This window comes from Schistocerca nitens, chromosome 2, assembly GCF_023898315.1.
Source record: "Schistocerca nitens isolate TAMUIC-IGC-003100 chromosome 2, iqSchNite1.1, whole genome shotgun sequence".
NCBI classification, from domain to species: Eukaryota; Metazoa; Arthropoda; class Insecta; order Orthoptera; family Acrididae; genus Schistocerca; species Schistocerca nitens.
The window spans coordinates 492,140,125-492,166,646 of record NC_064615.1 but is presented as its reverse complement, the minus strand read 5'-3'; the positions used below and the strand labels follow the sequence as shown (position 1 = coordinate 492,166,646).

Here is a 26,522-nt window from a genome sequence, read left to right as displayed (position 1 = left end):
ATCATCCTGTTAATCTCTTTTCTTACTGCTTCCCTCTTTGTCCATGGTACAGGGTATGAAGTAGAACAAAAAGCTTCAAGAGGATATAGTTCCATTTTGTACACAAAATCCTTAATGGTACGTGGTCTTTTATCAAATACATATATATAAGCAAGTATCAGTTCCCTAAGTTCCACTTGGTGTTCTTGAGTCAAGCACTTTGATTCACTTACCTATGTGTGTTACTTTGCTGTCCGAATCCTGCTGTCAGTGGATTATTCGGCTGCCTGGTATTTTTTTGTGTTTGCCAAGCGATCAGCTGATTATTGCCGGTAGCTGGTGTCTGTACATATAGTACAGGCTGGCCATATGCTACATGCCCATTGTAGTTGCTTTTGTTAAATTTTTGCCCATTTCTTTTATATCTGCCCTTGAATTTACAGCTTTCTCCATTGCCATTGTGATTACCACTAACCAGTGAAAGTATCTAACTTCTCTAAAAGCATGCATTTGTTTTTTGTCAAATGTTGTTTTGGAATATCAGTAGTTTTAACAACACTGCCTTGTAACTTCTCCTGTGATTCCTTTAAACCTGAATCTATTTAACCAGATGTTGACTTCCTTTCTCTTTTAGAGCTTCTTCTACTGTATCTACATAAATTTTGCCCTCTGACACCCTTTTCAGCAATGTGCTGCCCTTATCCAGCATCCCGGCTTCAGCTTTTTCAGTTATTTCCTTGACATCTGCACATATCTTATCTCTCTGTTTTTTGGCAAATTTTGACTCTAAACTTAACTGTTCTACTCTTAGACTTAACTTTTGTGCTTCTGTAAGTAAGTTTTTGCATATGTCTTGCAGTTCACTGACTGCATTCGTCACATTTTTTACTGATGCATACACTTGGGATTGCGTCTCCTGAATTTAAGAATATGCTTCACTAAGGTTTCATAGCTAACCTGCCAGTTGTTCCTATTTATCGTCTATGGATGATACTTTTTCTGTTAATGTATTAATATTGCGGGCTATGTTGGTAATTATTTCTTGTTTTAGTTGTTTACCTAGCTCTGTCAATTTCCTGGATAGTTCGTCGGGTAGTTCAGTGCTTATTATCACCTTCTTGGTCACTCAGAAAATGGTATTTGGTAAATATTAACTACAATGCTTTTGTATCACAGTTCATGAGTATTTTCAGTGAGTGCTTACTCTTCACAATATGTAGAAAGTGTCTCATAGTCAGGAGATCATAAGATTGCCTAAGTATTAATATTTACTAGTTCATTTAATGTTGTGCAGAGTGCATGTGTAGACTTGTGCTACAGATGTGAATTACCTTTACACCTTGACAATAAACTTGCCAAAAGAAAACTCAACAGTCAGTTTGAAAACACTGCACTTGCTTGCAGTAAAAGACCGAAGTACCTGCGGGTAATACTTGATAGTCTTTCAGAGAGCATCTAACAAAAACAGCCACAAAACTGTGCAACAAACAGCATCATTCAAAAGAAATTAGGTGCAACATGGAGAGTATCCACACCCACCATATGTGGTTCTGCTCTGTGTCTTGTCTTCTCAGCTGTTAAATACTGTGCCCCAGTTGCGTTAAATAGACCATTAGCACCAAAGATAGACGGCCGACCAAAAGAAAGCCATTGAAATGATTGCTGGCATTATCAAATCAACACCTATGGAATGGCTGCCAGTACTATGCCACATTCCACCCCCTTAACTATAGAGTATAAACGCTCTCTCGAATGAGTGCAATAACATCATAGATAATAAAAAACTAAAATAAAAAATCTACCAATCTGGATTTGAATGTCTGTGTGGTTGTCTGTATGAAAGTATGTACTCTTACTAGAAAAAGACAAAGAGCTCAAAAGTTAGTGTTAACTATTTTCTGTTATGTATTTCTGTGTGCCACACACCAGTCCTTTATATGTAGCTGATTGCCTTTCCCCTATTTTATGTATTTTATCAATCCATCAACATGTTGATAATGCAAACTGTTATTGACTCTGCTCTAGATGAGCACCAACAATAACAGCAACGCTTGCTGGTGAAGATGAGTTCAATCTTACCAATCAACTAAAGAATGGACTGGACAAGAAAATAATAATATGTCATCTATCACCCAAAAACTACCAAGATTTGACTTGCCACACAAAATGTGGTTAATGCTAAACATAACTAGAACCCAACATGGCAGATGTAGATTTTTTTTTTTTTACACAATTAGGGTAAGCACACTCCCCCCCCACTTGTGATTGTGGAGACCCACAGATCATCAGAAACATCAAAGAAGAATGCCTCACAAGATCATACAATGGTAAACCAGAAGACTTCTTGCTGCTGACTCCTGAGTTAATAGATTACATAAATGCTCTAGACATTTATTTATAAGATTTTATATTGTAAATATTATGCTCTACACTCAGTGTGGTTTCTTCAGTGTGTCAAAAAGCCATACAATACAAAATAAATAAGAGTACATGACAAATACGGTAAACAAAATTCATGGATAACTGAAGGCATCAGGATCTCTAGTATTAGAAAGAGGAAGCTGTACATGGAAGCAAAGAAAACCATAATGTGGAATGTCTCATGCATATAAACAAACAAAAGAATATTTGACAGAGTAGTTAAACAGACAATACAAATGGCAAACAGTACAGTCATTTCAAATGCCATACACAAATCAAAAGCTGAATGGCAGATTTCAAGACTGAAGAAGGTGATGAGAAAACTAATCATTTTAAACCTAAATTAGAAATTTATGGAGAAACTATAACAATCTCCAGACATATCTGTGAAGAATTCAACAGGTATTTTACAACTTCCAGTGAAATGGATGACTTCTCATATCACATAAATCCAATATAATGCAACAAAGATCTGGATAATTTAAATTTACTCATATATAATACCCTGAAGTGGTTAGCATTATAAATTCCTTTATAAAATCTTAAATCTGAAGGCTGGGATGAAATTCTGTCAAAAATAATGAAAGCAGGTTGTCATAATATTGCACCCAAACTCGGCCTCACAATAAATCATTCATTTGATGAGGGCTACTTTTCTAACAGGCAGGAATATGTGAGAGTTCACCCTATCCAGGAAAGGGGCAGACAAAACAAGACAGAAAATTTCTCCTGGTGTCAATATTATCAATTTTTTCTGAAGTATTCAAGTGAACAATGAGTAATCAGTTAGAAAAGTATAACAAAAAACATAACATTATTCTAAATAATCAGTTTGTATTTAGGAAGGAGCAAAGTACTGTGCCTGTGCATGTGCATGTGCATGCTGTTAACAAAGCTATCACTGCAATTGGCAAATGCCTTGATAACAAGCTGTGTGTATCCAGTATCTTTTGTGACCTCACTAATATGCTAAATATGGTAAACCATAAGCTGCTGCTTCACAGAATGGCTGTTCAGGTTTCCATGGAAAATCTTTAAGATGGTTCTCATTCTGTTTCAAAAATAGTGGATAGTTATACAACAAAAAGGTGAAAGACTGTGCTAGTTGGAAGGAGATACAAGTAGGTGTACCCCAAGGATCCATGCTAGGCCTGTTACTGTTCCTGTATTACGTAAAAAACATCTCATGCACTAGGTTGTTGCATAAGTCTACATCTACATGGATACTCTGCAAATCATACTTAAGTGCCTGGAAGAGGTTTCAATGAACCACCTTTACAATGATTCTCTATTATTCCACTCTTGAAGAGCGCGCAGAAAAAACGAACACATGTGTCTTTCCGTGCAAGCTCTGATTTCCCTTTTTTTATTATGACGATTGTTTCGCCCTATGTAGGTCAGCATCAATAAAATATTTTAGCATTCAGAAATTTCGTGAAAAGATTCCGCCACAACAAAAAATGCCTTTATTTTAATGGAGTCCATCCCAAATCCTGTATCATGTCCATGACATTCTCTTCCCTATTTTGTCATAATACAAAATGTGCTGCTGTTTGAACTTTCTCAATGTACTCTGTTAATCCTATCTGGTAAGGATCCCAGACAGTGCAGCAGCACTCCAAAAGAGGGCGGACAAGCAAAGAGTAGGCAGTCTCTTTAGTAGATCTGTTATATTTTCTGTGTGTTCTGCCAGTAAAATGCTATCTTTTGTTTGTCTTCACCACAACATTTTCTATGTGTTCTTTCCAATTTAAATTAATTATAATTGTAATTCTGAGGTATTTAGTTGAATTTATGGCCTTTAGATTAGACTGACTTATCATGTAACCAGTTTAACAGATTCCTTCTAGCACTCATGTGAATGACCTCACACTTTTCCTTCTTTAGGGTCAATTGCCAATTTTTGCACCCTTCAGATATCTTTTCTAAATCATTTTGCAGTTCATAACATTTTTCCAAAGGTTTAATGAACACAATAGGTGCGCATAATAGAGACTTCAGTCATCGATAATATATTCTCTTTCACTATTCACAACAGCCTGCCATTGCTGCAGTAACTTTTCAATTCCAGGACTGTAGAAATCATGTCATTTTGAGGCGAAGAACCTGTTGAGCCATGTTTTGAGCACATTCTCATCCAGAAAGAAAGTTCCTTGAAGGTTCTTCAATAAAGAGCAGAGGCAGTGAAAATCTGAGGGCGCAAGTTCATGCGAACAAGGGTGTTGCAGAGTGACATCCCAACACAGCTCTTGTATAGTGTCTTGTGTCAGTCTAGCAGAATGCTGGCGGGCATTCTTGTGGAGTAGCATCGCTTCACACAGTCCTCCTGGTTGTTGTTCTTGAATTGCATCTGCAAGACATCTCAGTTGCTGTCAATAAATGTCAGCAGGGATGGTTATACCATGGTGAACAACTCATAGTACACCACACCATTGCTGTTCCACCAGATGTGTAACATTGCCTTTTGTGGATACATGCAGGTCTTTGTACGAGGAGTTGCTGCTTTCTTTGGTCTCAACCATTCCTTTGTTTTCCTCATGTTAGCATAAAGAGAACATTTCTTGTCACCAGTAATAATGTAGGATAGGACTGGTTGGTGTTGTTCGCAAGCCAGTTGATGATGAGGAAGCGGACATCGGGATTTTTGTGATCTTGACTTGGAGCATGCGGTACCCATACACCCAATTTTTGAACCTTCCCCACTGCATACAAATTTCACGTGATGGTGCAGAGATGACGCTTTGTCATATTTGCCAGTTTTCGAATACACTGATGTGAATCATTGTGGATTAATGTGTTAAATGATCTTCCTCAAACCCTGAAGGTCTTCCTGAATATGGAGAATCCAAACAATCCTCCCTAAAATGAGAAAAACATTTGCTTGGCATGCTCCATCTATACACGGTGCAAATGTTTCTGCTGTATTCGCTGGTGTCACGCCTCTACTGAACTGGAACAGAAGAATACATTAGACATGTTCCAATTTTTCACTTGGCACTCCATTTTCTAGCGCCCTCAGCTCCACTCACTATCTCCAAATGACAAGATGTAAACTTAAACAGCAGCACTGAAATATGAATTAAACATGACAATTGATAAATAAACCCATAGGAAAAGGAATACCAACATGCAAAACAGAAACCCAAAGAATTTATGCATCAGTCTAATAAGATAACCTCAGAAACAGTTTTAATGCAAACAATTAAACAACAGTAGTTTGCACTAAAAACAACAAAGAACTAGTACAGGATATAAAACAAATTCTTCACGCACTTGAAGCTTGCATAAGTAACAATGCTATGAAATTAGACCTTACAAAAGCACAAATTATACATTTCAGGTCCAAACAAACTGCTGAATATATGTTGCAGTTAAATTATGAGGGTAAAAACTGATCACTGCAAAAACGTGCTGTGGGCTCATAACATGGATTGCTTGGTGAAGCGATTAAACTGTTTTGTTTATGCTGTTAGATGACCCAGGGATTGTCACCCATGGAGAGTGACATGGAATGCAAGAACAACAGTAAACTTGTTTAATTAACCTCTTTATTCCAGCCCTTGGCCGTAGTACAGCAGGAACAGCTTGGTGAAAGTGTACAGTTGCCTAACGCAAAACAATAGACGTCTGGCATTGCTGGCGGTGCAAAGGGCAGGGCTGAGCATGGTGTCACTTGAATGCAGCTGTTAGTGATGTCTCTGGCTGCAACCATGATGACAGCATGGCAGCACAGCTGACAATTCCAGGGGGGCAGCCTTGGCCTCCCTCCGGCGAGCGGGCGGCTCTCTGCTCCAGCTGCGGCTGCTTTCATGACTCGGGGTAGGCTGCACTGTCTCGTAGTCGAACAGCGGACCCTGTACTTCATTCTAGGATGTTGGTCTGGGCATCACAGACTTGTTTGTAGCCTGTGAAACTGAGAAAAGAATATTTTAGTACATAAATGGCTGAATACTTATATGCTCCAGACTATGTTCATTTAAGGCTTAAGGCAAGTGAGGAAAGGCTTCTGTTGTCCCACTAGTGTGTTGTAGCATTGGCTGTTGCTATACCATGCCCAGCTGGCTCTCTTCGTGATGCCTGTCAGCTGTATTTTGCTTCGTAATGCATAACACTCCTGCCTGCCTGCCTGTTGCAGCTCACTTCCAGTTTGGTGTTCTGTTTGTGACTGAACATGGTTGATACTCTATATTGCCCTCTTGTTTATCAAGACCTGGCTCCTTGGGTCGACCAAACTAGATTATCCTTTACACTATAGTTTGTGGCAACCAGCCCTTCTGGCTCTGTTTTGCCTCTTAATTATTATTCGGGTTCTCCTTAAACCTGTCACTTAATCTTAGACATATCTACAGGTCGCCTTGCTCTGCTCCTTAACTCAAAACACTGTGGAATTTATTTCATTTCTAGCCTTCTTATGCAATAACTTCTAATTCTCTATTGCAAACTTACAAGCTAAAATGAATCAATTATCCTTGATACCACTCACCTGTGGGTTCATCTTCCTTCTGCTGTTTTTATGCTCAGAGTATCCAGTAGACTGGAATCTGAACCATGGCTGGGTCCATACTCAGTCTTGTGGTTTGTCTTCTTCATACCAAAACAAGGACTATGCTTAGCAGAGCAAGTGCTGCTGTGATGGTTGGTATGTCAATTGTCAAGTGTTGTCTCTTTCCGGTACGGGTTTTCCTGATATAAATTTACAAACTGCAATAAGGTTTCCAGAGAGACTCATCCCTCCTGCTAGCTCAGAATCGTGTTTATAGACTGCATTAATTCTGGCCCTAGAGTTTGATTTAAGCTGGTTAGATTTGCAGCAGGTAGCACTTCCATGGGCTCCTCTGGCCAATACAAGCAAAGCTGCCAAGTATTAAGGTGAGTTATCCCTGAAATTGTGGTGGGCACATGGAAAGTATGCCTGACTACATTGCAGACTGTTCCATTTAATAACAAACCATGCCCATTTAATTCTAGCATCTTTGCTGATGTAAGCTTCTCCTGCTCAGACAAACTAGCTATTGCTACCATCTTGTCAAAGGTAGAGTAAAACAAATATGCCTTGACCTGCTGAAAGTGCAGTTCTGACTCGATCACTTATTTATTGCATTTTTCTTACCTCCTCCTGTCTATTAGCAATTTCACTGTGTAGGAATCCTGCCCCTCTTGTATTACCATATTTGGACAGACTGTGATTTCCTCTTGGTAGCATTTTTGTAACTTTGTTTCGTGCATTTCTACATATCTTCCCTTATCTTTTGCAATTAATAATCACTGTGTTTTTGATCTTACAAATTTCTTCAATATCCCTCACTTGACAGGATATGGATGAATTCTGTAGTGCTCGTGACATGCTTGTTTCCTTGCTACTGGTAGAGAAATGGAAATGCAAACTTCTGCTCCATCAGTTCTCACCGGTACTGTGGCTACCTTGCAATGAAAAGGTAAGTTTTTGTACGCGGGTTCTAAAACCAACCCCAGCTCCCATGGTAGTTCCTTCTGTACTTAGACCATTTAAATTCTGCTCTGATGACATCACAACATCACTACACTGGCAGTGGCTTCACCTAACAAACATTTTTTTTCATCACGTTCTGTCCTTTGTTGCCAAATCAATTATGGCACAATGCTGATAAAAGAAATCTAACCCTAAAATCATGTCATAGCCCTCACTCACAAGTGGCACAATCTGTACACATTGTTTAAATTGAACCTGATCCAGGCAATAGTCTGTTACTACCGATCCCAATGGTGTGACATCTTTATCCCCCACTCCAGGCAATTTGTATCATGGTGGATCCCATTGCTTATGTTTCCCACCAATACTGGCAACTGATACATGCACCCCTGTTTCGAATAATCTCCTGTAATCCTTATTTCCTACTATTCCTTTTATGGCACAGTCCACCTCTGCATAGATGCATAGCATCTAATCTTACTGGGAATGATCGTAGGTGAACCTGGGGTTTCCATTGGTGTTTAACAGCTTATTCTTCCCCGATCCTCTACCTCTAAGATTATTACTTCCTCTTACTTCATCCATATTACCCTGAGGCTGGTGACACTGCTGCCTCACATTCCCCATTTGTCCACACCTTAAACATTTTATATTTGCTGCAAACACTGTCTGTTTACCCTGCATTCTGGTCAACAAATCAATCTCCTCATACTCTATGGCTAGCCAAACTGTTGCGCACAAATCAATCAGACACTCTGTCCACATGTGTCTTGACATTTCTGTTTGCAACCCTCTTAAAAAAGCATTAAGCGCCCTCTGCTTAACTTCTTGTAAAACAATTTCACTGACTGCAGCATCCTGTCCTCATTCATAGGTGTAGCTATTAATTTTCCTTATCCTATCAGCAAATTGTTCCACAGTTTCCATATTTCTCTTAATTATTACCTGTAATAGTTTCTTATAGTGTCTAGTACTATTTCATTTCGACTAAGAGAATAGAAGCTTTCGAAATGTGGTGCTACAGAAGAATGTTTAAGATTAGATGGGTAGATTACGTAACTAATGAGGAGGTATTGAATAGGATTGGGGAGGAGAGAAGTTTGTGGCACTACTTGACTAGAAGAAGGGATCGGTTGGTAGGACATGTCCTGAGGCATCAAGGGATCACAAATTTAGCATTGGAGGGCAGCGTGGAGGGAAAAATTGTAGAGGGAGAACAAGAGATGAATACACTAAGCAGATTCAGAAGGATGTAGGTTGCAGTAGGTACTGGGAGATGAAGGAGCTTGCACAGGATAGATTAGCATGGAGAGCTGCATCAAACCAGTCTCAGGACTGAAGACCACAACAACAACAACCTCTGAACTAATGCTTCTTTAAGTTTTTTCAATGTTGTGGCTGCGTTAAGAGCTCCTGTATTCCCTACATAAGTTTCTGCTTCCCCTGTTACTCCATTTTTCAACACTCAATAATTACGTATCAGACCAACCTTCCATCTTGGCAAGATTTCCAACGTCTCTCACAAAAAAGGCCCGCACATCCTTGGTGCCTTACCAGAAATAGCAACAATTAAACTTGTGACTGACATATCTACACCCCATTGTGACGATTGTGATTCTACCAGTCTATTAGAGAACTAACACTCACAAGACAAAAAAACAAAATACATTAACTTAATTCTTACATCTAATCATGAGCCATCTCAACTCCTGGCATTGCCTAGTCATATGTTCCCAACAATTAAATGTGCTAATTTGACAATGAAAACAATCAAGTTTTGACCAAATAATTTAACTGGATAGATAAGAAATCTACTCAAGTGACACCAGAACACACACATAAAGATAGGGTTGTAATTAGGCAAGATTTCAGAGCCAGTGGCCCTTTCTTCAAGCAGAAGGGTTGAAGGGGAACAAAGAGGCGTGAAGGAAAAGGACTGGAGAGGTCTAGGAAAGGGGGTAGATTTTGAGAAAGTTACCCAGAACTGCAGGTTAGGGGAAACTTACTGCACAGGTTGAGAAGGAGAGACTGATTGTTGGGGACTACATAAGATGAGATTTGAAAACCTGAGATCTTAAAGATTGAAGGCAGGGCAATACACAAGACAGAGATTACTGTTTAAACATCATGCATGAATTAATAGGAGTGAAGAGGTAAGATCATTGTACGTAACAGAGGTGGGAGGGGTCAGTGAAACAGACAGGTAAGACAATGAAACATGTAGAAAACAAAAGCGGAGTGAACAAATGAGTAATTACTGTGACAAACTGCTGACATGGAAGAAATTAGTGTAAAGTAAGGCCAGGTGGTTGTCAAGAACCAAGGACATGTTGCACCACTAGTTCCCAATTGGGGATTTCTGAGAAACTGGTGTCTGAGGGAAGAATCCAGATGGCGTGTGTGGCGAAACAGGCACTGAGGTCACGACTGTAATGTTGCAGAACGTTCTCTGCAACAGGATATTGAGTGTTACCAGTATACACCCTCTGCCTATCCCCTTTCATCCTAATTGATAATTTGGTGGTAGTCATGCCAATGTAAAAGGCCAAACAGTGTTTACATAACAGCTGGTATATGATGTTTTGTTTCACAGGTGGCTCTTCTTTTGATTGTATATGTTTTGCAAGTTACGGGGTTGTTACAGGTAGTGGTAGAGGGTGCATAGGACAAGTCTTTCAGTGGGACAGTCACATGGGTAGGAGCCATAGCGTAGGGGGATAGGGGAAGAAGGAGCATAGGGTCTGACAAGAATATTGCAGAGATTGGGAGGGCAAAGAAAAGCTATTCTAGGTACGGTGGGCAAGATTTAAGACAAAATGGCTCTCATTCACAATTTTAGGAAGTCATGGCCCTCAAAGTAGCTGATTAATACATTTCAGACCAGGATAATACTGAGTCACCAGTGGTATGCTCTGAAGTTGTTTTTGGAGGGATCAGCGGTGCCAGGATAGGATGTGATGGCCTGGGAAATCTGCTTTTGAACTAGGCATGGTCAGGTAATTATGTACAGTGAAGGCTGCGGTGAGAGTGATGGTGTAATTGCTGTAAAGAGTCTGCATCCGATCAAATATGTTTGCCTTGAATGCCAAGGCTATGGGATGGAAAGGATACAGCCATAGAGCATTAGAAATGAGGAAGACAAGTAGCAAATCTATATTTTTTTACATTATAATCCCTGCTGATTATTATAGTGTTAACAATTTAAGAAAGAGGAAGACATGTAACACCTATTTATGTTTTTATGTTGTAACATGCATGTGTGTGCATGTACATACTTTATTTTAACATGTGTGTGTATTGCTTTATTATATCTCTGTGTAGGCATACAGCTGTATTCATTGATAAGTCACCAATGATTCAATCAAATGATTGTAAATGATATGCCAAGTGACAATAAAAATTATTTTCTATTCATGAAACATCATCTGTTGTAGAAAATGATGAGTCTAGTTCCTACATGGAGAATAGGCTATTGTGAACTTAATTATTTGTGTAACTGAAGTCCCAAACACCACTCTCTGTAATCATGGTAGTGACAGGTAGAGGATCTGATGATTCATGCAAAATGCTCTGTCATGTTGTAGCTAACATCTTGTCTGATCACAAGACTCATTGTTTATTAGATTATTAATAGAGCATCTCTGATGTCTACCTGAAATCCGTTTGTTGGCCACCCATACATCTGTTGGTATCACAGAAAGATTGACACAATTTAGCAACTGAAACTTCCTGGCAGATTAAAACTGTGTGCCGGACCGAGACTTGAACTCGGTAGAGCACTTGCCCGCGAAAGGCAATGGTCCTGAGTTCGAGTCTCGGTCCAGCACACAGTTTTAATCTGCCAGGAAGTTTCATATCAGCTCACACTCTGCTGTAGGGTGAAAATTTCATTCTAGAGACAATTCAGTAACTGTTGTCTTTATCTCATCTTCCTCATCTGAAGAATATTTTTACCTTAGCCACACAAAATAATCCGAGATTCGCTGTGGATAGTCTGTATGTGTACTTCTGTACACCACACACTGGCCCCTGATTGCAGAATAAACTCCTCATTGGACTAGAGGAAAGCTTCCTTTTAAACTGTCCTCAAGTCTTTGTTGGGGAGGCTAAGATCATGTGGATCGTGTGATCCATCCTATCCTAGATACTGCCTCTACAATAAAACATAGCACAGTGTCTGTGCAGCACTTAGTTTCACTTAGTGCATCCATTTGGGCAGTATCTTTTGAACACTGTTCTGTCCTTAAAGTATATTCAGATTCATGTTGTCACTGAAGTGCAGGTCATGAACTTCCTACGGAGTAGGAAGCCCTTACACACGAAAAGGGCTGGAGAGCATAATGAAATATTGATGATGGGGTATGGATCAGTAGAGTGTTGAAGTGTGTGCAATGTCACACTTTTCTGACAAGAACCTGTCAACATTTCATCTCTGAAAACAGAGCAGCAAAGGATTAGAGTTCACTGAAAAACCCACAGAAGGGGAAGAGATACAGATCTCTGACTAGGTTAGTGAGAGCTTCCTGGTCTACTAATTCATGAGGTGGCTGATAGAGAGAACAGATCTCTGATCAGGTTAGTTAGAGTTTCCTGGTCTACTAAATCATGAGGAGGCTGATAGAGAGAACATTTAGTGCCGCTAAAACAGTTACAGCAACTATCTGCAAGCTGACAGTGAATGGTAGAAGCAAAAGTAAGGGATATGAGGAATAATCTGGCAGGGTCAAGGATTATTATGTAGGATATACAAACCTTACTACTCTGCCTTTAGCTCACTTCCCAATGATGTTATCCTCTCTAGAAGCTATGAAATGTGTCACTTGTAAATACAAGCAATTGGGCATACCCTGTTGTGTATCCTGTAACCATTTATGTTCCCCTGTAGGATGGTAGTCATCTTAACTGTAAGAGTTTGTGCCAATCTAGTACCTATTATCTATCCTTTGAAGTGGGCAAATGCCAACACACTGGGGGCTCATGGACTTCTCAGTTTCCTAGAGTGAGCTTTAATCTAGTGTTGATCTTTTAATGACAGTAAGAAATTCCTTGTATAATGCAAATAATCTAAAAGTAAAGGAGATCACTCACCAAATAGCAGAAGCATTGAGTCATCAACAGGCACGCACAATAGAAAAAGAAAACTAGGTAGCTTTCGGAGTAAATCCTTTGTCAATCTAGAGTACAAATACACACACACACACACACGAACACATGCTGGTACCCCTATATGGTGTAAACTGGATACGCATTGCAGTTCAGCAAGTGGACTAGGGTGGGGTAGGGATTTGTCAGGTGGGATGGTAGAGCACGAGAGAAGCAGGAGGCAGGAAGCATGATTGAGAGTGGGAAGCCAGCAGCTTAGAGGGACCAGCCAATTTGCTGGCTAGGAATATGGGAGGGAGGGCTGGCAGTTGGATGGGCTAGACATGTGACACACGGGTACCAGAGCCAGTGGGGAGCAGAACATGATGAAGATGACATGGCAACATGGATTAGGAGGGGGTGACAGGACGGAGAAAAGGGAAACTGTGGGGTGGAGGGTGTGAGGACTGAGGCCAGGAGGGTTGCAGGAGCAAAGAATGTGTGGCGAGGATAACTATCATCTGCATGGTTTAGAAAAGCTGGTGGTGCAATACCTGCATTTCAACAGTTGTCACTCCTTTCACATAAACAATTGCTCCCATGCAGCCTGCTGTCATGGTGTATCTGCAGTGACAAGAACTCCCTTGCCCAGTAAACTGAAAATCTTACGAGAGCCCTTACAGATAAGAATTACCAATCAAACCTAGTCTGCAAAAGGATTTCCCATGCCATATCCTCACACACCCCTAATCCTCCAACCAACCAGCTACAATGAGTGCCCCACTCACTACCCATTAACACCCTGAACTGGAACAACTTGTAGAACCATATCCTTCGCCAAGGCTTTGATTATCCATCCTCAAGCCCTGAAATGACATGTATCGCACACTATCCATGTGGAAGGCCCAGTGCGAGACCTGCGAAATCCACCTATCCAGCACTTCCTACTCCAGCCTTGTCGCAGGGTTATCCTAATCCATCAGAGGCAGGGCCATTTGTCAAAGCAGCCATATCATATACCAACTCTACTGCAACCACTGCACAACTTTTTATGTTGCTATGACAACGAACCAGCTATCCACCAGAATGAATGGGCATCGCTAACCCATGGCCAAGAACAAAGTTGACCACCCAGTGCCACAACTTGCAGTTGAGCACAGTATGATCAATTTCAATAGCAGCTTCACAACCTGGGTCATTTGGATCTTTTCCTCTACCACCAGCTTTTCTGAACCACTCACACAGGAGTTATCCTTGCAATAGATCCTTCACACTCGTAACGCTCCTGACTTCATTCTCCATTAACCCACTGCCCCACACCCTCTATGCAACAGTTTCCCTTTCCTCTGTCTCGTCACACCCCCTCAATCCATGTCACCTTCATCATGTGCCACTCCACTCACTCCAGTACCTGTGCATCATATGCCCAGCCTGTGCACCAGCCACCCCTCCCTCCTACACACCTAGCCTGAAAACCGGTTGCTTCTTTCCGAGCTGTTAGCTACCCACCTCTAACCCCACTTCCTGTCTCCTGCTTCTCTCTCCCTGTACCCATCTCACCTGACACAATCCACATCCCACCCTAGTCCCTAGTTCACCTACTGAACTGCAGTCCCGTGCCATGCATCCAGACAGCACGGTGCAGGGGGTGCAGGTGTGTGTGTGTGTACTATAGCTCAATGAAGGATATATTCCAAAAGCTAGTAAGTTTTCTTTCTTTACGTGTGTGCTTGGCAACTACCCAACACTTCCACTTCTGCTCTTTGGTGACTGATCTTGTATTGACTGAGACAAGGTTAGTGAAACATGGTCAGGTGACCTTGACCAGATGGTTTGACATTCTGTTGCTTTCTATAGCATTTATTTTCTTTTTTGGTAATGTTGACGTATATGTTGGTGGGATGAATCTATTTGTCACTTTCTGTATGCATGTGTAGCTTAAATGTTAAGCCTTGTTGAACCACTGACTCTAATTGTTGTGGCCGGCCGGTGTGGCTGAGTGGTTCTAGGCGCTTCAGTCTGGAACCGCGCGACTGCTACGTTTGCAGGTTCGAATCCTGCCTCGGGCATGCATGTGTGTGATGTCCTTAGATTAGTTAGGTTTAAGTAGTTCCCATAGTGCTCAGAGCCATTTGAACCATTTTCTAATTGTTGTGTCTAGGAAGCCTGCATACTTGATTCGATAGACAAATAATCAAACGACTCGTATTAATGAGTTTTATCACAATAAGACAAGATACTTCACTTTGATGTATATCGCAAGCAAAGGGTGATATGCAATATCATCAGTCTTCTTCAGAATGGACAAATAAAAGCCTGTGCTACATACAGATTCCTAACAAAGTCGCTAACGCTGATGCTGCTATTGAAGTGGCTAACACTGAAGCTGCAATCTAAGTGGCCGTCACCAGTCGGGTGCGGCACTTATGTCCTCTTCATGTAGGGGCCGCTGCTGCCGCGCTGTTGTCCAGGAAAGGAGGTCGGTCATCGTGTGATTGGCTGACTTCTTCTCATGGCCTTCTCTTCCCTGGCATTCCTGATTGGTGTGCTGGCGCAGACTTTACGCTGTAATATTGCTACCCCCCCCCCCCCCCCCCAAAGGGCCGGATCGTTGTCACATATGGAACACGACAATGGGGGTGAAGGCAGGAGCAAGGGTATGCATCCACCTCCTGAGACCCATAGAAAGATGTAGAAGGTCTGGGTGGGTCCATCTCCATCGGTAGGAGAGGAGGTGGAGGAGGTGTGGGTGGGTTCAGCTCCATTGGTAGGATGAGAGGAGGCAGAGTTCCGTCTCCCTGTGGTCATCCCGCAGTGTCATGATATGCTCTCTGGTGGCTGCTATGGCTGCATTGTCCTTGGGATCCATGAATCGGGGAGGGGGGGGGGGGGAAGAGATACAGAAGGATCACTGTGCACGTGACAATGAAACTGGTCCATAGTTTTTAATGCTTTCTGCATTAGCTTCATTTAGCAAGGGCACCTCTCATGCATGCTTTAGGTATTCTGGATGAACACTTGAACTAATAGATTCATTTATTATGTTAGTTGACAGGAACCTCATCAATGCCTGCTGACTTCTTATTTTTTAATTATTGAACTGTCTTACTAACTTAAAGCTCTGTTGTGGGAAACATATCATTGTGCTTGTCATGTAAGTCTTTGTGGGTTCTATATGTGTTTATCCTCTGTGGACCTACTTAGCGATCAAAGTGTGACACACAAACCGAATGCAAAGGTGGGAGATGAGATACTGGTGGAAGCAAAGCTGTGAGAGCAGGTCATGAAATGCGTTTGGACTGCATAGTTAATCAGCATTTGCCCACGAAAGGCAAAGGTCCCAGGTATGAGTCCTGGTCTGGCATCTGCCAGGAAGAGTACATATCAGTGCACACTATACTACAGAGTGAACATTCATTCTGTATGCATAAAATTACAGAGCAGGGAGATACTAACTGAAATGGACCTTTCTATCAAATGAGCAATGTGTGAAGCTCTCACTGACTAACATAGTTGAATTTTAATATTATGAGAAGGAAAGTTGATACTCACCATACAGCGGAGATGCTGAGTCGCAGATAGGCACAACAAAAAGACTCCCTCAATCATCATTTGCTTGTACAGAAGTCCGAACTCAAACATAAAAATATTCTTTAACCAACTTGAAGGTAGTCTTGACAGTATCAGGCACCTAAACAAAACATTTATAATATGTGGAGACTTTAACAAAGTTTCAAAAGATAGAGATGATCTTATGGCTATTTGTGCTACATACAACCTGTTCCCAATTACAGATTCCCCTACCAGAGTTACAAGTGTATCCAGCACCACTATTAATATGATACTGATAAACAAGGAAAGCCATGAATATGCAGCTAGAAACTTCAACACAGGTTTCAGTGACCACTGTGCACAGCTTCTTGAATTATCTTCAATGCTGAACTTAAGTAAACAAACAGAAACAATAAAAATAGGAAGAACCTTCAGCCATCAAAACATTGAATACTTAGGAATTTACTAAAGAAGGAAATATGGACTGAAATATGCAGATACGAAAACACAGATGAGAAGCTCAACATATTTATGGATATATTTACACATTATTATAATGTCATTTCCAGCTAAAAATCAGAAAATCAAGTGTAGTAGGATTAACAGAAAAAATTGCTGGTTGACAACAGGTCCAAAAAAGTCATGCTGAAAAACAAAGATTATATGAGATCTCCAAGTCTTGCATATATCCAATGAATTCATTGCATATTTCAAGAATTATAAAATGAAACTTAACAAAGTGATCAAAGTAGCTAAAGTAAAATGGCAAATGACTGCTATATAAATAACTCCAACAACAAAATGAAAGCTGTATGGAGTAAAATGATACAGCAAACTGACAATGTTTCTCCTCAAAATTCCAATATTACATTGAATTGTAATGGCAAATAAATTAATAATCATAAAGAAATAGTAAATGTGTTCAATACTTATTTTAACAATATAAGTGAGCGATTAATTACTGAAATCAAACCTTGCAATACAAACTGCCCAGTATCATCTGTAAATACCAACATAAATCCTACTTCACTGTTTCTCTTTCCAACAACCCAGAAAGAAGTCCTGTCATTTATCAGAACTTTGAAAGTGAATCATTTCACTGGAATAGATGGCATCCCAGACAGCCTTATTAAAAAATGTGGAGATCATATTATTGAATCATTAGCTCACCTTTTGTAATAGTTCCTTTCAAACCGGAATTTTCCCATCACGTCTAAAAACAGCTAAGCTCAAACCACTATTCAAAAATTGTAAAAAGGATGAAGTGGCTAACTACAGGCCCATTGCTCTACTATCTGTATTCTTAAAAATCATATAAAAATTTTTCAAAGAAGGGTAATAGATTTTCTGGAAGAGCACAAAATACTATCCACAGCACAACATGGTTTCAGGAAAGGCCGATCAACTGATACAGCAATTTTTGAACTATTAAGTGAAGTACTTCAGAAATTAGATAATGGCAAAAATGTCATTGGAATATGTCTAGATCTCTCTAAGGCTTTTGATATCACAGATCACACAAAACTATTGCCTAAGCTTGACAGCATGGGGATTAGAGGAACATCTGACAACTGGGTAAAGTCATACCTAAGTGGTCGAAAACAAGTGGTTGAAGTGCAACATCAAAATTTCATCAAACTCATCTATTTCTGTTATATGTGAATGACCTAAACAAATTCTGTGAGAACATCATCCAGCTTGCTGACAATACAGGTGTCCAAGTGAGTGGGAAAGAAATGGAAATGCTTCAGAATTCTACAACAGAGACATTGAACAATATTGAAAACTGGTTCAGTCACAACAAATTGGTAGTAAATGCAAGTAAGACAGTGACACTAAGTTTTAATAATGTGAAAAAAGGTGAGCAAACTGTTGAGATTCAGATATCTGACAAAGACCTTCAGAATGTAGACAACATTAAGTTCTTGGGAGTATGGCTTCAAGATAATCTTAAATGGGGGATGCATATTAAAAAAGTCTGTAAGAAATTAAGCACTACATGCTACTTAATGAGAATATTAGAGAGATTCTGCAACAAAGATTCTCTGAAAACTATGTATTATGCCTATATATACTCACAACTGAAATATGGAATTATTTTCTGGGCTAACTCTTCTCTTAGCCAAAAGCTCTTTAGGCTACAAAAAGATTTATAAGGATAATGGAAGCAGTAAAATGGAACAAAACATGTAGACCACCCTTTAAAAGCTAGAAATCCTCCCACTTCCATGTATATATATGTATGAGATAACTGTGTTTGTGAAAAAGTACTCAATGGAAAATAAAACTCTCTTCCATAAAAATGAAAATATGCGCTCCTACAACACCAGGCAAGAAGGGAACTTTCATTTGGAGCCCACCAACACCACCCTGAATAAAAAAGGAACCCTGTATTACGGGAAAGTTATTTATAATAAACTTCCTCCATAAATTAAATCAATAAATGACCTGGCAAATTTCAAGTCAACTGCTAAGGCATATTTGACTCATCGCTGCTTCTATAGCCTCCACAAGTTCCTGCAGTAAGTTCACTAATGATTTGTCTTTGCCTTAGTGATTTATCATATAAATCTTACTAGAACTTTAATGATTTACCATGTAAATGTTGCTGCAATACAGATATTAATCTGCCAGTACAGTACATGCTCTTTCTCCTTTAAAATATCTACTCTTTATTTTTGTACAATATTTGCTCTGAATATTATAACTCAGTGATCATTTAATGTAGAAACAATGAAATTAATGCAAATTTAATATTATATTTTGCTACACATTGACTTGTCCTACATCAGAATGTACTATATGATTACCAGGACCAATAAAACTCTACTCTACTCTAAAGCTTTCAGCCATTAGGCCTTTGTCAACAAACACACACACACACACACACACACACACATGACTACAGTCTCTGCGAACTGAAACTTGAGTAGTATTACATGAAATCTCCTGAAATTGGAAAAATTTTGGTCACATGAAGTCTGCCAGGAATAAGAAAACTGTGTTTAGAGATTTATTGATAAGAACTGGATTGAAACAAATATAGCAAAATAAAAGCCAAAATGATGATTTCTATCTTCAAATAATCTATCAGAAAGGTAAATGAAGGAATGTTGTTCCCATTTATCTGCTGTATGATAGCAAAGATAACTGATGTAGTAACTTATATCAGTGATACTCAATAGTTGCTAAAATCACCAAAAATCAACATATGAATTAGCTTCACTCTTGATCATAATTTATTGAAGATCAGTTGACCAAAGAAACATGTCCTGTGATTGGAAAAGAGCACAGATCACACACATCCATGGAAAAAAAGCCACGTAACTGATACACATACTGCAACTTTTTTTTAATATCCTACATCAGCCATGCTTATTAATGGTATTATTCTATAACTTTTTTTTTTCAAGTTGAAAATAATTACTTGTCTTAAACAAACATGGATCACCAAAACACTGATTGTGTCAAATCCAGTGTTCGTAAATAACGTGATACCTCTCCAACAGACTAATGATCGAGACTAGAGCCTCCAGAAATGACCAACAGATGACATCATTAATAACACTAACATAACAAACACTGGATAACTAACCGGAACTCCATGGGAACTCGGAGTTTTGGATGTGCATGATTTCATTACTAATGCCTTAGAAACTTGACTATATGAGATACAAATGTAACATACAATGTATAAACAGATTATAATGAGACACCTGTTTGCTTTGGCAACTCACATTTAAACAGTTGCCTTCCAACCTAACAAAAGCCTTAGGCTAAGGTACAGATCAGTTTTTCATCACTGTCTACATTAAAAAAAAAAAGAAAGAATAGCTTTCTAGCATGACACATTGGTTGCCTTTGTTAAATCACAACTGAACTATCACCTTCCAACGTAACCCATACCTCAAGCAACAGTTCAGACCAGCCTCTCACCACAAACACACTTCCAAAAGTGCAACACAGAACAGCAGTGTTGTGATCTTTGGTACACCACCATCTCCAGTAGACCTTTATAAGAGTAGTATACAGCATAATTTAAGTGACTGCCCACAATAACTAAATAAAATACTGATAAAGAACATGAATGACATTCCAACTGAAAGGAGAATTACGTCATATATGAGGCCACATTAAAAAAATACATAAAGGGCTTGCACAGTTCACTGGATCTCAAAATCTAATATGTGCCCTTCACAGAAAATGCTCTTTATGCCTCGGATAGAGATACCCAGAGGGTTTCAGTAGTTCTATACTAACAAAAAAGCTTTTGATTCAGTGCTACCCTGATTTATATTAAGGAAAATACAATGATATAGGATAGTTATTGCTTGAAATCCATAAAATATTGGAGGAACGGGGCTGGGGGTGGGTGGGGTTGGGGGGGGGGGGGAAGGGGGGGGGGGGGGGTCATTGAGCATAGCCTACAGAAAGAACAGCATGAATAATCAGACTTGTTGGGCAGTGTAACAGAAATTCTGAAAAATGTTATGATTCCAGGCACTGGCTTTCGGGCAGTAACTATGAATATTCTACAGCCCTCTGTGGTTGTATGGTAAATATACAGTTAAGAGTACAAACTAAATACACAGAGACAAGAAAACATTCTTCCAAATTTAACTTGTCAACAGAATTAGCAGAAACCTTAATATATGGCACAATAAAATGTACTCTGCATCACTCTCTTCATGGTCATTTAATGAGCATAACTGGAGATATGGATATAGTTTCCAAATGTTTTCGGATTGATAACAGGCAGTTAGAAAAACAAATAACCCATATAAAACTAAACTCCGTTCGAAAAGGCCTTGGAACGCTCAACGGGACCGACCGGCCGCCATGTCGTCCTAAAACAGGCGTCGGTGGATGCGGATATGAAGGGGCATGTGGTCAGCATACCACTCTCCCGGCCGTATGTCAGTTTACGAGACCGAAATAACCCATATGCTATCTATAAAGGAGACATGACGTCGATATCAGTTAATGATGATACAGGTCATTTGAGTGAGAAAAATGATGTACTTTAGAAAATTAATTTCTTGGCGGGATTCATTCTTTGTGTGTGGACCGAAAACTGCAACAATATGCTGACAATCTAGTTACTTTTATTAGATACAGGCCCACTACAAGGTTTTCATTATTGTTGTGGTTAAACACATCATTTTAATTACAGCAAAATATATATCCATGACCGGTATTTTAATTCTGCACATACTTAAACACTATAAGTTCAGAAAATAATACAATATTACCCGGGACAATTTTTAGTCTTAACTGTCCTAGCTAATAGTCCGACCATATTACAGTCGCCTAATAATTATTCCCACTATTTTTACTTATTTATTTTCATTTTTGGCGTGAGGACCATACAGCCAATGATTCTCACTACGTAACATAGGTGATATGAAATATTTAAAATAAAATTTTCCACTACTGCAACTTTGAAATATCGTTCAAGCCAATAATGTATAGTAGTTATTTTAAATGTTATGGATGTCTTACTCAAAGATCGAATATGTATCGGAACAGCGTGCGTAAAACATGTGCCGATTATATGGCGTTGTCAACACGGAATTCGTGACATGATTATGTATTTGTACTTGATAAATTGTTATATTGTAGTCTAGATATTCAGATCAAAAAAGTGGCGTGAAAAAGTTACTTTTTCTTGCAAAACAGGCATCTTTATTTTGATGGGAAATATCATCCAAATAGTAAATTTGAAAAGCCTCTTTTACACACCGCATTTAATACATGCAGTCAAGTGCAAACTATGGTAATCACTGACTGATGAATAACGTTACTGTTATTAGTCACAAACGCTAAATAAAAACCAGTTATTTCCGACACAAATTTGAAATCCCACGCTTTACAGTAACTTCTATTTGACCAATCAAGAACAACGTTATTCTGACCAATAACAGTTCGTCCTTTGGAGGGGCACAACCAATGACGATGTGCCTTATTTTGACCAATAGCGAACAGACCTCGAGATGACGCTATCCAATAAGACGTCATCGTTCCCATAGCGTCGGTTAGTCTTGCTGAGTAAGTAGTGTGTGTTCGTTAGTCGTGAGTGTTGGATATTGGTGCTGGTGTTGAGAGAATAGGTATGACACAATATTGTGTGTAGTTTTCAATTCTTGGCGTTTTTCACGTTATGTAAAGTGTATCTGGACATCGGTAGTGCTTATAGTATTTGAATAGTGTGAAGTCGTGATGTATTTACAACTTGTATTATTTATCAACTGACGCCATTGTTTTCCATTTTGCGACAAAATTCGTTTTTCCGTATTAAATGGAATTCACAGTTGGCTTGATAATAGCATTAATGTGATAAAAAATTTTGCAGTAGAAAATGGCACGTACGAAGCAAACAGCGCGTAAGTCTACTGGTGGAAAAGCGCCAAGGAAGCAGTTGGCGACAAAAGCAGCTCGTAAAAGTGCACCTTCAACTGGAGGTGTGAAGAAACCTCATCGTTACAGGTATGTGATACAGACCATATAATTTAAATTTCCACTTGTGCAAGTGCAATGAGGATGTGGGACTGTTCTAGAATGTGACAGTACAGTTGTTGCGCGAGTTGGTGTTAAGGGGTGTGGGGATATAGCATCATTAGCACTCATTTTACTTTTGTTTAATAAAGTAAAATAATATGGAACTGCAAAGGAATGGTCAAGTTTACGTTTTTTGGTGTTTATTCATATCGTTGACACTTGAGTATGGAGCCGTATTTGCAATTAGAACCGAATTAACTTTGTGCTGTACGTAGAGTACATGAAACTTTAATTTATTGGACTGTAGGAATTTCACGTCAAACTAAAGTCAGACGTCACATTGACATTTGTGGTTGTTTGCTTGGGTTCACAACCTTTTTTTAAATAGTTCTGTTTCTTGAGAATTGTATTGTTCATAGTCGGCCATTTTGTGGGTGCACCTTTGATTTTGTAGGATGCCATGTTGTAAATGACGAAATCATTCCTAGAAATTTTTGTTCAGTTATTAGAAGAAATTTTCATTTTGACAGTACAGGTGACATCTACGTATTTAGAATCTTAAAGTGCTTCTAAGGTCCTATTTGCTGCATTTGAAACAGTTCCTGCTCCTTTCCTACGACGGAAGAGGTCGGTTCGTGACAGGTTGTAGAGGTGGTTTTTGGCGGGAGATCGTCCATGTTTTTCTTGTGGACATTTGATTACAACTAAGTGCTTTTAATGTATGGAGTAATTTCTAGAAGTATGTTAGTCTTCAATAAACACTCGCTAGTATAGAGTACATGTGTCGTCATGATAAAACTGCGTGGTGTCTTAATTTTAGTACAGTAGAAAATGTTTTTCGCAGGCCTGGAACTGTGGCATTGCGAGAAATCAGACGTTACCAGAAGTCAACTGAGTTGCTGATCCGCAAATTGCCATTCCAGCGTTTGGTGAGAGAAATTGCTCAGGATTTCAAGACGGACTTGCGCTTTCAGAGCGCTGCAATTGGAGCTCTTCAGGTATGCATTGTTGGTGCCAGCTGTGATTGTGTAGTATTTGCTTTGGAAGTTGAAATCCCGATTTGTAAAATTGCCTCTCGTGTGAATCAATTAGATATTCATCTGTGTTTAACGTAGACTTGTAAAATTTTCGTAATTTTAACTAGCTTTACTGGGGCGACTGGTAAATAAGTTAGGCTTATGCTATATCTGCAGGCATTCTGTTAAATGTTATGTGGAAATGCTTTCTCTGATATGTCCCTATTAGATTGTGGGCTTATTTAAGCCTTGTCACAATGTTGATTGCAATCCTGTTACAAATTCTAATTGCAATAGTGTTTTTGAATTAAGTGATAAGAATGATTGACTTTTGGCATTAGTGAAAAAGTGATCAATCAGTTGTAGTATTGCTCAGTCTGTATTACAGCATTGAGATCCCCCACTTGCCATGTCTGATATGAACTGGATATGGGTTTTGGAAGTGTCTAGAAACTTGGTAGCTGGGAAGGTTGTGTAGTGTGAATTTGAATCATTTTTTGCTAGTGACAAGGGCAATAAGTCTATTGACTAGTGATGCCATTGTTGGAACTAGTCAAATTATCTTGAATTAGAAGAACCTGCTAGTGATTAGTCTGTGTGGATCAAATGGTACATATTTGTACCTATGTATGTGTAGGGAATTTGCTTTACTCTTCATTGCAGTTTCTTCATTTTGTATAATCTATTAGATAGGGAAATAGAAACATTTCGTGCAAGATAAGATTGATTCAATAGATGTGGAGGCTGTGTAGGTGGCATTGTAGATAATAAAATAAACTGAAACCAGTGATTTGGAAGTGACATAAATTATGTAAAGGTTACATTAGAAAAGGATATGTAGTGTTTTCTGAAAGGCAAGTCTTCAGAATGATTAAGCTTTCCACAAATCCCACTTGTCATTATAGTTAATTTTCCATGATGCTATTATGGAAATAGTTTCCATGATATTAATTTGAACATTTCATTCTGGTGCCAAGATAAAATCATATGTAGTGTAACACTTCGTATAAAGATGAGATGACACACTATCTTGGTTAGGTTGTGTATGGCCACAAGTGTTAGTGCAATATACAGTAATGCTAGAGTACTACTGAGCAAGCTTGACAAGTAGTTGCCAGTGTTGTGCAGAATATTTTGGGGCTGTGCCATAACTGTTCTTGTCACATTCAACCTGTTTCTTATGATGCAAGTGCTGTTTTGATGTAAATGTCGAGGAATCACTTTCCTACAGTGGGCAAGTGAGTGTTTCATACATAGACATGAAGAGCTATGGAATGTCATGAACACAAGATCACAGCCAGTCATACTGCAGTGAACTGTACTCTGCATCTTGCATTACTTTTCATAAATATTGCAATTTTGTTCATAGTGGATATGTGAAATGGCTTCACTTAAGTTCTAGACTTTCTCAAAGTATTGCCAAGTTGTGGTACAGCCAATTTTTGAATGTATTACCAGTAGCAATAAGATGGTAGTCTGTAACTTGTATACAATTATTAAAATTGGAGTTGCTTTAATTTGTTGTAAAATAACATGAGATGAACATAAACATACTTTAATCTGTTTACAGGAAGCAAGTGAAGCCTACCTGGTGGGGCTCTTTGAAGATACAAACCTTTGTGCCATCCATGCAAAACGTGTGACCATTATGCCTAAAGATATTCAGCTTGCTCGGCGCATCCGTGGTGAACGTGCTTAAATGAAGCATTATGGCATTGTGGAAGTGCCACATTCCAACCCTGGCAAATTACATTACCAGCTGGTTTTGACTGTCCTAATGTTGAACATAAACCCTTATAACACTGCCAAGTTTGAAGACATTTTACTGTGCACTTCATTTAAAGCTGTAGTGGCTGAAGTTAATGTATTGCTGCAAGTGAAGAAGCCACTATATTTTGTGTCCATTTAGGGTGTTTTGTAAAATGGTCTTGCTGAAGTGCATAAAAGTTCTCTAGAACATGTAATTTCACTAATTGTTAAAGCACAATTTGTGTGTAGTTCTATTTAAGTGACATTGTGTAGTTTGTGGTCTAAACTGTGACTTGTGTAGATGTTAGAATTAAGGCATTTAAGTTTTTCTTGTAGTTCTTATGGTCTTGTGGAGATCTAACTAGATGTAGACGAGGAGTTTGTCTGAGCTCGAGTATATGCATATGTATTTTGAATCTTTATGATCTTTTTACTTTCATATTTTTCTCCAAAATAGTATGTGGTTTACATGTTGACAGTTTGGCTTATTTTTCAGCAGTTTGGAATAAAGCATTAGTATGTACTGAACTCTTTGTTTTATTGACATGACAGTTGGTACTTGAACAAAAGTTACATTTTGAAAAATAATCTGATAAGGTGGATAACAATCTAACATGACAGCAATGTGTTCTGCTCCTGCATTTTGAGTGGATTTATTATGCTTGATAAAAATGCATGGGGATTAATTTCCCAAACATTCACAGAATGCTTGTATTGCATTCAGTGAACTTTATACACACTTCATGTGTGGTTATAAGTGGAATAAAGCTAAGTTA

The 26,522-nt window shown here is 39.0% G+C and overlaps 1 protein-coding gene and 1 long non-coding RNA gene across 4 annotated transcripts; one reads left to right on the top strand and one right to left on the bottom strand.

Annotated features, from left to right (window-relative positions):
- Positions 1-5,930: 5,930 nt before the first annotated feature.
- LOC126236447 (uncharacterized) lies at positions 5,931-22,343 on the bottom strand. 2 transcript variants are annotated; one of them, XR_007544916.1, is made up of 3 exons: positions 22,226-22,343; positions 16,484-16,622; positions 5,931-6,313 (listed from the first exon to the last, which is right to left on the bottom strand). It is a non-coding gene; the product is annotated as an uncharacterized LOC126236447 (long non-coding RNA). The 2 variants fall into 2 exon arrangements; XR_007544917.1 differs by lacking the exon at positions 22,226-22,343 and adding an exon at positions 21,986-22,117.
- Positions 22,344-22,452: 109 nt separating this feature from the next.
- On the top strand, positions 22,453-26,274 carry LOC126236446 (histone H3.3A). 2 transcript variants are annotated; one of them, XM_049945765.1, is made up of 4 exons: positions 22,453-22,593; positions 22,836-22,969; positions 23,826-23,979; positions 25,568-26,274. In XM_049945765.1, the coding sequence occupies exons 2-4, from the start codon at positions 22,842-22,844 to the stop codon at positions 25,694-25,696; spliced, it is 411 nt and encodes a 136-aa protein (XP_049801722.1). In that variant the 5' UTR covers positions 22,453-22,593; positions 22,836-22,841; the 3' UTR covers positions 25,697-26,274. The 2 variants fall into 2 exon arrangements, with proteins under 2 accessions (XP_049801722.1, XP_049801723.1); XM_049945766.1 differs by having other exon boundaries at positions 22,505-22,593; positions 22,839-22,969.
- Positions 26,275-26,522: the final 248 nt, after the last annotated feature.

Bases quoted from the DNA above. Each gene is read 5' to 3' on its own strand.
- LOC126236446 (XM_049945765.1), top strand. From the start codon at position 22,842: ATGGCACGTACGAAGCAAACAGCGCGTAAGTCTACTGGTGGAAAAGCG. The intron at 22,970-23,825 runs GTATGTGATACA...TGTTTTTCGCAG, and splicing joins AAGAAACCTCATCGTTACAG to GCCTGGAACTGTGGCATTGC. The intron at 23,980-25,567 runs GTATGCATTGTT...ATCTGTTTACAG, and splicing joins CTGCAATTGGAGCTCTTCAG to GAAGCAAGTGAAGCCTACCT.